We start from the raw sequence: 14,067 nt of genomic DNA, 5'->3' as shown, positions 1-14,067 counted from the left end.
AGAGTCCATACATTCGTACACACTAGCCAATGACTTTACACCTACCATGGCAATCTACACCTAGTCCAGACATCTAAACCCTATCCATGACATTTACAACCCAAGCCATGATATATTGGATGCAACATCTCAGACATCAGCATCAGAGAGTTAAAGCTTGGTCGCAAAATGGTGTCTTCCAAATGATCAATGACCCCAAGCATACTGCGCATAAGATTGTGTGGCAAAAGGCTTAAGGACAAACAAAAGTCAAGATTGGATGCCATCATCAAGCGCCAGCTGATCCTCAAATCCATAGAAAATTTGTCCGCAGAACGAAAAGGATGGGCCACCAAAATGGCCAAAATTCACGTTTGACCTAAGTTAAACCAATTTTATAGCAATGCACCAAATACTAATTGAGTGTTTAATGTAAACTTCTGACCCCACCTGGGGGAAATGTGATGAAAGAAATGAAAGCCTGAAATAAATTCAACTCTCTACTGATTATTCTACATCCACATTCCTTAAAATAAAGTGGTGATCCATAACTACCTAAAACAAGGGGATTTTTCCTAGGATTCAAATGTCAGAATTGTCGGAAAAAACGATTTAAATGTATTGGCTAAGGTCGTATGTAAACTTCGACTTCAACTGTATAATGAGATTTAGAGGGAGAGTGTGTGTAGAGTGTGTAGATTCCTGTAGAATGTTTAGTGTGTGAGAGTGTTGTGTGTGTTGTGTGTAGGTGTGTGTAGAGTGTGTAGTGTGTGTTAGATTCTGTAAGTGTGTGTAGATGCGTAGTGTGTTGGTGTAGTGTGTGTAGAGTGTGTAGTGTGGTTGTAGAGTGTGTTAGTGTATGGTTATAGTGTGTAGTGTGTTTAGAGTGGTGTGTAGAGTGTGTAGTGTGTGTAATAGTGTGTGTAGAGTGTGTAGTGTGTGTAGGGTGTAGTGTGTATGTATGAGTGTGTGGTGTTGTGTGTTAGAGTGTGTGTAGAGTATGTAGTGTGTGTAGTGTGTGTATAGTGTGTGTAGGTGTGTGAGGTGGGTAGTGTGTGAGAAGAGGTGAGGGTGTGTGTAGTGTGTGTGTAAGTGTGTTAGTTGTAGAGTGTGTAGTGTGTGTAGTGTGTGTTAGTGTGTTGAGTGGTGAAGAGTGTGTAGGTAGAGTGTGTAGGGTGTGTATAGTGTGTAGTGTGTGTAGTGTGTGTATAGTGTGTAGTGTGTGTGAGAGTGTGGTAGATGTGTGTGTAGAGTGTGTGTAGTGTGTGTAGAGTGAGATTGGTGTAGTGTGTGTGTAGAGTTTATAGAGTATGTAGTGTGTGTAGAGTATGTAGAGTGTGTGTAGTGTAGAGTTTATATAGTATGTAGTGTGTGTAGAGTGTGTAGAGTGTGTGTAGTGTAGAGTTTATAGAGTATGTAGTGTGTGTAGAGTGTGTAGAGTGTGTGTAGTGTAGAGTTTATAGAGTATGTAGTGTGTGTAGAGTGTGTAGAGTGTGTGTAGAGTGTATAGAGTATGTAGTGTGTGTAGAGTGTGTGTAGAGTGTGTGTAAAGTTTATAGAGTATGTAGTGTGTGTAGAGTGTGTAGAGTGTGTGCAGAGTGTGTGTAGAGTTTATAGAGTATGTAGTGTGTGTAGAGTTTATAGAGTATGTAGTGTGTGTCGAGTGTGTAGAGTGTGTGTAGAGTGTGTGTAGAGTGTGTAGAGTTTATAGAGTATGTAGTGTATGTAGTGTGTGTAGTGTGTGTAGAGTGTGTAGGTTTGGTTCCACACACAGCCTTGTGTTTAATGAGCCTGTAATGGAAGTGAGTGTGTGTTTACTAACATGGACCCAGAGATGGCTGGATTATGAGTTAAACATTGTGGGAGAAATGACAGAGTTCACTAGGTGTTTATAAAACAGGCTAGACATGGAGGGAGACACACACACACACACAGTGACATGTGAGACATACAGTACCAGTCAAAAGTTTGGACACACCTACTCATTCAAGGGTTTTTCTACATTGTAGAATAATAGTGAAGACATCAAAACTATGAAATAACACATATGGAATCATGTAGTAACCAAAAAAGTGTTAAACAAATCCAAATATATTTCTTGTTTTAGATTCTTCAAAATAGCCACCCTTTGCCTTGACGACAGCTTTGCACACACTTGGCATTCTCTCAACCAGCTTCATGAGGTAGTCACCTGGAATGCATTTCAATTAACAGGTGTGCCTTGTTAAAAGTTAGTTTGTGGAATTTCTTTCCTTCTTAATGCTTTGAGCCAATCAGATGTGTTGTGACAAGGTAGGGGTGGTATACAGGAGATGTACATATTATGGCAAGAACAGCTCAAATAAGCAAACAGAAAGACAGTCCATCATTACTTTAAAACATGAAGCTCAGTCAATACGGAACATGTCAAGAACTTCTAAAGTTTCAAGTGCAGTCGCAAAAACCATCAAGCGCTATGATGAAACTTGCTTTCATGAGGACCGCCACAGGAAATGAAGACCCAGTTACCTCTGCTGCAGAGGATAAATTCATTAGAGTTACCAGCCTCAGATTGCAGCCCAAATAAATGCTTCACAGAGTTCAAGTAACAGACACATCTCAACATCAACTGTTCAGAGGAGACTGTGTGAATCAGGCCTTCATGGCCGATTTGCTGCAAAAAAAACACTACTAAAGGACACCAATAAGAAGAAGAGACTTGGTTGGGTCAAGAAACAAGAACAATGGACATTAGACCTCATGAGTCCAAATTAGAGATTTTTGGTTCCATACGGCGTGTGGAACCGTGTCGCGCTGTGACACGCAGAGTAGGTGAACGGATGATCTCAGCATGTGTGGTTCTCACCGTGAAAAACGGAGGAGGTGGTGTGATGCTGTGGGGGTGCTTTGCTGGTTACACTGTCTGTGGCTACTTTGAAGAATCTAAAATATATTTGGATTTGTTTAACACTTTTTTGGTTACTACATGATTCCATATGTGTTAGTAGGTGTGTCCAAACTTTTGACTGGTACTGTACATACTTAATTACTCACACAAACCATTCATACATGTAATACCACAATTGTGAGAAAATTATTTCCTCACACAGAGAGACAAAAAATGAGAGGACACCAAAACAGATATATATATATATGTGTGTGTGTGTGTGTGTGTGTGTGTGTGTGTGTGTGTGTGTGTGTGTGTGTGTGTGTGTGTGTGTGTGTGTGTGTGCGTGCGTGCGTGCGTGCGTGCGTGCGTGCGTGCGTGCGTGCGTGTGTGTGTGTTTGTATGTGTGTGAGAGAGAGAGATATTTAACTGCCTGGTTTGCTGTCAGAGAGGTTTGAGGTAATGACACGTTAGGAGAAGGATAGAGGGAGAGAGGGAGGAGAAGCAGAGAACAAGGAAGCCAGACCCACCGCCACCAGGCTCTCCTCCACAAAGGGTGTGAGCATGTGGGGCCGGATGGTGACCATGATGTCCCTGAAGTCCAGGGCGGAGATGGAGCCGCTGTGGGCCTTGTCCCTCTGAACAAAGGCCTGCCGCGCATGCTCCAGCTGCATCTCCTGGGGAGGAGACAGAGGAACACACACACACAGATTAACAACACACAGAGACAGATACATACACACACATAGCACACATACATAGACAGATACACACACAAATAGAGACAGATACACACACATGCAGGCACAAACACTATGTACAGGGCCTAACCCACATAGTAGAGGTCATAGAGGATTTGACTCATCGTCCTCATGACTCATAGATAGCCTATAAATCATTAAGATACCCTTTAAATCACACAGATACCCTTTAAATCATTCAAATGTGCAATTAATAGATTGTTTTAACGTGAAATMAATATGGTAGATTTTTAAGGTTAGGGAGAAGTGCAGTGAATAGTGTCACCTTTTAGGATGTCAATATAAATGAATATTGTTGTTTGTAATTTTATCTTGCCTTTTAATCATTATATGTGTTATTGTTTTTACCATCGAGGACCACTTTGGAAACAAGCGTTTTAATTAATACTTTCAAGTGATATCCTCTGGATCCACATTGAACATTTTATTGTTTGTCTGTTACCCAAAATAAATTCAATTAAATCACACAGATACCCTTTAAATTATACAGATACCTTTTAAATAAAAATAGACCCTTTCTATCACACAGTGACAGTCATAGATACCCTTGGCATCACATAGAGACAGCCATAAGCTAAGTTTCCATCCAATTGGTGACAGATTTTCATGTGAATATTCTAAAATCCGCATTCAAAAAATACACACATTTTCCAACCAGAGATGTGTTTCCATCAAATTTACTTGTTTCAGATAAAAATGCCTTTTGCGGATAAATTCCCATGTACCGAATAAAAAAATACAAGTTAAATGGGTTTCCATTGCTTTTTCAACTCTACTGATGGTTTTTCGCAAAATAAATTGTGTTATATAGAGAATGTGCCCATTCTGGTATTGGCACTGTACTCTAGCCAACAGCTCTATCTGTGTGCTTGGCTAGAGCGCACATGTAGCCTACATGAGATTATTATTATGGACAAAAGAGCAAGATTATTTATAATTGTCAAATGGCAGCCAAGCACCATGTCACCAGAATAAGACCCTCAATATTTATTGAAAGGAGCATCAAGCTCATCACCTTGAACTTTCACCTCCCTGTGAAGTTCATCATAACTTATTTCATCTGTAGACTAATAAACTGCATGRTTTCCTGACGAGTCGTAGTGGGAGGACCAGACAACATGTCATCGCATGACTCCAAGTTAACTTTGATATCATGGTTATTATATCAATATTTGAGCATAAAAGCATTTCCACCGACATAATTAATTTTACAGACACAAAAAGATCCAACCTTGTATAAAAGTTTTGTTGATATTTGGAAATTTACCAAAAAATGTTCTGTTTCCATGAGGCCTGTCATTACATTTTTTATCCAAAGTTATTTACTCGCATTAAAAAGGTTAGATGGAAACCTGGGGAATGAAAGATACCCTTTAAATCACATAGAGACCCTTAATTCACACAGATACCCTTTAAATCACATAGATACCCATTCAATCACATAGATACCCATTAAATCACACAGATACCCTTTAAATCACACACANTTAAATCACACAGATACCCTTTAAATCACACACACACCCTTTAAATCACACACACGCCCTTTAAATCACACAGATACCCTTAACATCACATAGATGCCCTTAAAATCACACATATACTTTTTAAAACACATAGTTACCCTTTAAATCACACAGATAACCTTTAAATCACACAGATACCATTTAAATCACAAAGATACCATTTAAATCACAGATACACTTGACATCACATACATGCCCTTTAAATCACACAGATACACTTTAAAGCACATAGTTACCCTTTAAATCACACAGATACCCTTTAAATCACACAGAGACAGGTGTAGATACTCTTTAAATCACACAGGCAGTCATAAATACCCTTTAAATCACACAGAGACAGGTGTAGATACTCTTTAAATCACACAGACAGGCATAGATACCCTTTAAATCACACAGAGACAGGCATAGATACCCTTTAAATCACACAGGGACAGTCATGTTATAGGGCCCAAAGTGTGAAATATGTGCTCACACCATTCTCAGAAATGGCAGCACACATTATTATATTGCATCCGCGTTGGCCTGGTGTGCCAATTGTGGCCTGGTGTCCAATGAGATTGCGGCCACATCTCCTGCATTTGGCCAGATTGAACCCAGCCTCGTCCACAAAAACAAGAATGTGGGTCATTTCATGTCCTTCCAGCTCCATAATTTTCTATATAGTAACACAGAAACAAAATATAAAGTTTGTTTTACATAGCCTATTCTAGAATCTGACAGTTTAGTAAAGTAGAAATGTTTTCTGTTCTTATGGGTATCTACAACTTCAGGAAGTATATACAGGCATCATTGAAGTACAGTAGAACTCCCTGTACAATATCCCATGTGCACACCAATGGTTTACCTGGACATACTGGTACCGCAGCTCCTTCACTCTGTTACTATTCCTCTCAAATGGCACCTTGTAGTTGTCTCATAGTCATTAGATTGTTTTTCAAAACTATGTCTATAGTGGAAATGCTGACAGAACTGATGTTTGCGAAGATATTGTTGTCATTTATGATTGCACTTTGGATCTCTCTTAGCCTGATGGAATTGTTGACTATGACCATGTGGCAAATGTCTTGTTCTTGCTGATGGCTGAATACTGCTGCTCTGCCAACAGCATGAGGTCATTGTACAGTCTTATATATGACATGTAGAATTCACAAATAGACCATGTTACAGATAGTATATTGTACTCAAACTGCTCTGTATTACTGTATTACTGTACATTGTACATTGTGATTTTCAGACTTGCATTTACCTTTACATTGGGCTGTACTCTCCGACCAGCCTCTTCCATTGTAAGACCGTGGTTTATGACATGGTCCACAATGTGGCTCTGATTTCATCAGGGACTCTTATTCTTTGCCCTCTACCTCTTCCTCTATTAAGTCTTCCCCTAGCACCACCACCACCACCACCACCACCACCACCACCATCACCACCACCACCACCACACCAACCACCACCACCACCACCACCATCACCCACCTCCACCATCACCACCACACCATCACCACCACCATACCACCACCAACACCAACACCACCACCATCACCACCACCACCTCCACCACTACCACTACCACCACCATCAACCACACCACCCTACCACCACCAACACCACCACCACCACACATCCACCACCACCGATCCACCACACCCACCACCACCATCAACACATCCACCCACCACCACCATCACACCTCACCACCACCCATCCACACCACCCATCAACCACCACCACCATCACCACCACCACCAACACCAACCACCAACACCACCACCACCACTTACCACCACCATCACCACCACCAACACCAACACCACCACCATCACCACCACCAACCACCTCCACGCGATCTCTATAGACACATCTTCTTATTTTCTCCTCCCGATAGCATGATAGTCACTGTTTCAGAAGTTGTGATGTGAGTCTCCATGTTCAAAAAATGGTAGTGATTATGCGTGGCAAGCTCCATATATATGCCTCCAAACTTGATTGGTTGATTTGTAAGACTGTGATTCCTATTTCATTACTATGTCACCTGGCAGGTAATTTGCCAATTTAGCAGACATTACAAACATTCCATGTCATTGATATTTATGGAATATACTTGTATGTCTGACTGATTTTGATCATTGAATGGATCATTTTGCATGTGATGGTTCACACAGTGAAATAATGTTTAGAAGTTGTGAAGAGTATGACAATTTCACTGAGAATCAACTCATCAGTTTTGATCAGCCATGTGCATGTAGTTATTGTGCAAATTGTAGACAATTGTACTTAATCTTTTGCACACGTGCCAAAACACGTGTAATTTGCTTAAATTAATAAGAAATTCAAATCTGGTGTTAACAAGAAACTAATTGTTCAGAGATTTGAATTTATTGTTTTGAAAAAAATATTCTCATTTGAGAATTGAGCCAAAGCTATTGAGAAAAACTGTAAATCACACAGGCATAGATACCATTTAAATCACAGAGACAGGCATAGATACCAATTAAATCACACAGAGAGAGGCAGAGACAGCCTTTAAATCACATAGATACCCTTTAAATCACGTAGAGACAGGCAGAGATAGCCTTTAAATCACATAGATACCCTTTAAATCACACAGAGACAGACACAGACAGCCTTTAAATCACATAGAGACAGGCAGAGATAGCCTTTAAATCACATAGATACCCTTTAAATCACGTAGAGACAGGCAGGGATAGCCTTTAAATCACATAGATACCCTTTAAATCACACAGAGACAGACACAGATAGCCTTTAAATCACATAGAGACACACATACACTACATGACCAAAAGTATGTGGACACTTGCTCGCCGAACATCTCATGCCAAAATCATGGGCATTAATATGGAGTTGGTCCCCTCTTTGCTGCTATATCAGCCTCCACTCTTCTGAAGGCTTTCCTCTAGATGTTGGAACATTGCTGCGGGGACTTGCTTCCATTCAGCCACAAGAACATTAGTGAGGTCAGGCACTGATTAGGCCTGGCTCGCAGTCGGCATTTCAATTAGTTCGATGGGGTTGAAGTCAGGGCTCTGTGCAGGCCAATCAAGTTCTTCCACACCGATCTCGACAAACAACTTCTTTATGGACCTCGCTTTTTGCACGGGGGCATTGTCATGCTGAAACAGGAAAGGGCCTTCCCCAAACTGTTGCCACAAAGTTGGAAGCACAGAATCGTCTAGAATGTCATTGTATGCTACAGCGTTAAGATTTCCCTGCAATGGAACGAAGGGGCCTAGCCCGAACCATGAAAAACGTCCCCAGAACATTATTCCTCTTCCACCAAACTTTACAGTTGGCACTATGCACTGGGGCAAGTAGCTTTCTCCTGGCATCCACCAAACCCAGATTTGTCTGTCGGACTGCCAGATGGTGAAGCGTGATTTATCACTCCAGAGAACACGTTTCCACTGCTCCAGAGTCCAATGCCGGCGAGCTTTACACCACTCCAGCCAACGCTTGGCATTGTGCATGGTGATCTTAGGCTTGTGTGCAGCTGCTCGGCCATGAAAACTCATTTTATGAAGCTCCTGACGAACAGTCATTGTGCTGACGTTGCTTCCAGAGGTAGTTTAAAACTTGGTAGTGAGTGCTGCAACCAAGGACAGACGGCTTCAGCACTCAGGGGCCCTGTTCTGTGAGCTTGTGTGGCCTACCACTTCGAGACTGAGCCTTTGTTGCTCCTAGACTTTTCCACTTTCCAATAACAGCACTTACAGTTGACCGGGGCAGCTCTTGCAGGGCAAACTGACTTGTTGGAAAGGTGCCATCTTATGAGCCGTCTTATGAGCTATTCAGTAAGGCCATTCTAATGCAAATGTTTGTCTATGGAGATTGCATGGCTGTGTGCTCGATTCTATACACCTGTCAGCAATGGGTGTGGCTGAAATAGAATGCACTAATTTGAAGGGGTGTCCACATACTTTGTATATATAGTGTAGCTTCAGAGAGATAGAGCAACAAACACACATGGATAGAAACAGAGGTACCTTCATTTTCGAGTATGCACAGTAACACATCATATTTCTGGACAGGATTTAGACATTTTGTGGAAAATTGTTTCTTCTTATAACATGTTAATGACTTCAGTTGAGGGGCGTCTCTACAAACACACACGCCCACTTCTCGGAGAAGCACAATTGCCGTTGATGAGCCCCCTGGAGCCATTTTCCGCTCTCAGTTACAGGGGGCCAGCATTTAGAGGAGCTGCAGTCATTTGCTCTCTCCTCTCTCCCCTCCTGTCCTTTCTTCTCTCCTCTCTTCTCTTCTCTTCTCTCCTCTCCTCTCTCCTTTCCTTTCCTCTTCTCTCCTTTCCTCTCTCCTTTCCTCTCCTCACACTGCTGCTGTGGGGCGACTCTTGTGTTTCCCAAATCCCCCATTAAGGCACTCCAGGGGATACACACACACAAACTGTTGGCTAATCACCTAAGTGGTCACTATTTCACAACACACACACATACACACACGGCACGGCAGCTTCCTCCTCTGTGGACCACAGAGACAACAGACAGGCTCATGGGAAGACTCCTGTGGGGCTTTGAAATTAAAAGCCATTATCACTACCTGTGACCACACGTCTGGTGAGACACACTGTAAACAAACCTCAAAGACAATACCGCTTCGTCATGGCTCATACTGCAAATACCAAAATTCAAACAACTGTAAAACTACAATACACATATGCTACTTCCTGACTTTATTTGAGTCAATTAGAGATATTATTGAATATTACATTCATATGGATTTTGGGACTTCCTCTCTACCATTCTTTATCATAAGAATAGCCTGCAACACAATATTCAAAAAGTACTGCACATCAAAATCTGTTAGCATGTATTCCTGCGTCTAAGTCTTTGTGACTGACATTTAGAGGCTGATAACATAACAGGCCTCCGGCTACACTCACCAAAACTTTCAGGAGATTGACACCTACAAAAAGCTTAATAGAAAGGGGGAGAATTACTATTGACATTTCTCCCAAAAGAGGTGTGATCCGCAAAACAGGTTTCTGTGAGAGCAGGGTGTCAATAACACTTTCTGCATATGAGCTCGTCAGCTACCTACCGCCATTTAACGATCAATTAGGAAAATCATCATTAGGGGTGGTTATACTAAATGTACTGAGGAGGTCCAAAATGGAAGCCATCCAAAGGAACATATTGCAAACAAACATAAATAACTTGTGAAAGAGACATGTTCATAATCAGAATTTTTTTCTGTCGTTTAAAAAAAAAAACATTCTGATGAATAGGTCCAAATTGGGGTTGGGGGGGACTACCACAGAGAAAACATCAAATGAAAGAGAGCTGGAGCAGTATAGTAAAAAGAAGAGAAGGGTGGGAAAAATATCCCTGAGCTACAGAGACTGGAGCAAGACAACACTAAGCAGAGTTAGGAGCTGCCTGCCACAACCATATGGAACAACAGAACAATTGCGGCCCAGAATGTAGCAGTTTATGGTTTTAGCCGCTTTTAGCCTGTTAAAATGTAACTTATTACAACTGTGAGTGTTTTAGAGACATGGTTTTCATTTCAGGAGGAGGGCTAAGCCTCTGACGACCAATACCCAGACTACCACGGCATTTACACTCACTTCAATTGTCTCTGGATTGGATGGAATAAAAAACATTTGACGAGCCACCTCTGTTTTGGGTTTCAATACGAGAGGCGTTGGCGTCTTTCCCGCTCTTTAAACAATGGAATACCTGCAGTAGAAATACTGTACAGATTCCCTCTAACTGTTCCCTCTGGTTCCGATCAACACAAACCAGGTTAAAGTCATTACTGACCCTTAAAGCTACAGACTGGGATTCAGGTTTTTTGCAGCTACGTATGTGAATATCAAGCGTTGAAATTACCATTGAAAACACAACCCAAATCGTAGACTGTAGCTTTAAAAAGCTCAGACATAACATAACAAAGCCACTTTAATGCCCTCCATCCATGTTCAGTGTGCCAGCCAGCACATCTGACATAGCTATTGGCTACCATGTGCCACCTCTACGCATGGCATACATCACCAAACCACACTATGTACACAACAATGTGAAGTCACTCAGCCCTTGGTTGGCATCCACGACACAAGAGGGTAAAAAGAATGTCTGCATCCCAAATCACACTCTATGCCCTACATAGACACACATCATGTAATTTTGGAGAATCTCTGGCCTCCACCGTGACAGTAATTGGTGAGAGAGCCCTTATGAGAAATTTGCAGCGCGAATGTTTTCCGGGATAATCCCATCTTGTTTGCATCTGGCCCGTCATCATTATGGATGAATACAACACACATGTAAACACAAAGTATAAGGATGAGAAACCCCATAGAGAAAACCACTGAAAACAAACCTCATTATTTACAGTGTGTGTTGTATGAGAAGCATATTACATTTGCCGGTGTTTACTGTGAGATACATTACTTCAATCTGTATTATCTTGACCATTCACAACACAAATAGGAACAGAATGTATAGTCTTTTCAAATAGCAGTATATTCAAATAATTGAGGAATATGAATAATAGTTTGTTAAAGTCTTAAAGATCTTCACTCAGGTCTCAGTGGGTTCATAACAGCACTGTTCTCCTCTACTACTGAGAAAACACTTCAATCACAAGCCCTGAATTAAATAAATTGACTAAATGAAGTGAGTGAAATAGGAAATGTGTATTTCATAGTTGAGCTATGAGCATTACTGCTGTACTCCTTGGTGAAGTATTGGAAACCACTGGAGTGGAACTGGGCAAGCCCTGAATGCAAAATACATTCTCTACTCTAACTGGCTGGACCTCACACAGACACAGACACACACACAGACACACACACACACACACAACACCACACACACACAGCACACACACCACACAACACACCACACACACACACACACAGCACACACACACAAACAAACACACCACCACACACACCACACCCACACACACACCACACACACACACACACACACACACACACACACACACACACACCACACACCCACCCAACACACACACACACACACCATCACTCACACACTACACAATATCAGTGTGTTCTTCACAGTGTGTAACCCATCTGGTCCAAGTTAAGTGTAACATAGAAAGCTCATCAGATATAGTGAGTGTAGATGAAACTTGGCACGGCCGACCCCCACTCTCCCTCTCTCCACTCGCCCTCTCCCCTGATTTCACGTCTAGACATCAATTGGAAAATGCACGCACACCACAAATACAGAAGGAATGCGGCAGCAGCCACAGATGATACTACGGAGAGAAAAATGTCCCCTGTTTTGGATAGAAGGTATAGGTGGAGTAGGTCTATGTTGGTGGTTACGTCACTTAACTGTAATGGAAAACGAATTCCAGCGTGTTCAAAATATACTCTCAGGTTTCATTGATGACTAATCAGGTTAATATGGCGAGCTGTTTGGGGAAACAGACCAGTAGAATCAGTTAATATGGCTGCTGTGTTGGAACAGGACCAAGTAGAACAAGTTAATATGGCTGGCTGTGTTGTGGAAACAAGACCAAGTAAATCAGGTTAATATGCTGGCTGTGTTGTGGAAACAGGACCAAGTAGAACAGTTAAATGGCTGGCTGTGTTGTGAAACAGGACAAGTAGATCAGGTAATATGGCTGGCTGTGTTGTGGAACAGGACCAAGTAGAATCAGTGTAATATGGCTGGCTGTGTTGGGAAACAAGACCAAGTAGAATCAGGTTAATATGGCGGCTGTGTTGGGGAAACAGACCAAGTAGAATCAGGTTAATATGGCTGGCTGTGTTTGGGAAACAGGACCAAGTAGATTCAGGTTAATAGGCTGCTTGTTGGAAACAAGACCAAGTAGATTCAGGGTAATATGGCTGGCTGTGTTGGGAAACAGGACCAAGTAGAAATCAGGTAATATGGCTGGCGGGTTGGGAAACAGACCACAAGTAGAATCAGGGTAATATGGCTGGCTGTGTTGGGGAAACAGGACCAACTAAATCAGTTATATGGCTGGCTGTTGGGAAACAGTACAGTAGATCATCAGGGTAATATGGCTGGCTGTGTTGGGGAAAGCAGACCAAAGTAGAGGAAACCTGTAGAATGTGGTACAAGCCAATGGCTGGTAGGGCATCGCCACCACACTGAATACAGACACACAACGACATCATGGCATCCCCCATCAATGAATACAGACACCATCGAGCATCATCGGCATCCCTCAACATCCTGAATACAGCACAACACATCTATGGCATCCCACACTGAACAATAGACACACACATATCATGGGCATCCCCCACACTGAATACAGACACACCACACACCATCAGCATCACGACAAGTAGTCATAGCCTGAATACAGACACCACATCTACCGTCGCGGCATCCACACAGCCTGAATTACAACCACACACATCAGCATCAACCACACAGCCTGAATACAGACAACGACATCCGCTCAAGCATCACACACACCTGAATACTACATGAAAACAAGAACTAACATTCCATCAGCATCAACAACACGCCTGAATACACAGACACAACACCATCCAGCATCACACAAGCTTCAAGTCCTGAATACAGACACCCACACACACACCATGCTGTACAGAATGAGAACCATAATGCACACCAGCCGACTACATCCAAACCATGCAGGCATACACACACGACAACCAGATCCAGCATCACACACAGCCTGCCAATACATGAAAAAAAACAAAAAATCGACACACCATCAGCATCACACACAGCCTGAATACAGGACACAACACCATCGCCATCACACATCAGCCTGAATACAGACACACACCATCAGCATCAACACAGCCGAATACCAGACACACACCATCAGCATCACACACAGCCTGAATACAGACACACACCATCAGCATCACACACAGCCTGAATACAGACAAGGAGGTTATAGTAAAGATCAA

The 14,067-nt window shown here is 42.1% G+C and overlaps 1 protein-coding gene across 1 annotated transcript in view; it reads right to left on the bottom strand.

The window, feature by feature from the left end:
• Positions 1-14,067, bottom strand: part of LOC111954893 (electrogenic aspartate/glutamate antiporter SLC25A13, mitochondrial) — a 92,072-nt gene that overhangs the window by 65,824 nt on the left and 12,181 nt on the right. Inside the window, 1 exon segment of the mRNA XM_023974812.2 lies at positions 3,376-3,522. Within this exon segment, the coding sequence (XP_023830580.2) occupies positions 3,376-3,522 (147 nt within the window).

This window comes from Salvelinus sp. IW2-2015, linkage group LG30, assembly GCF_002910315.2.
Source record: "Salvelinus sp. IW2-2015 linkage group LG30, ASM291031v2, whole genome shotgun sequence".
Classification (NCBI taxonomy): Eukaryota; Metazoa; Chordata; class Actinopteri; order Salmoniformes; family Salmonidae; genus Salvelinus; species Salvelinus sp. IW2-2015.
This window is presented reverse-complemented; position numbering and strand designations above follow the sequence as displayed.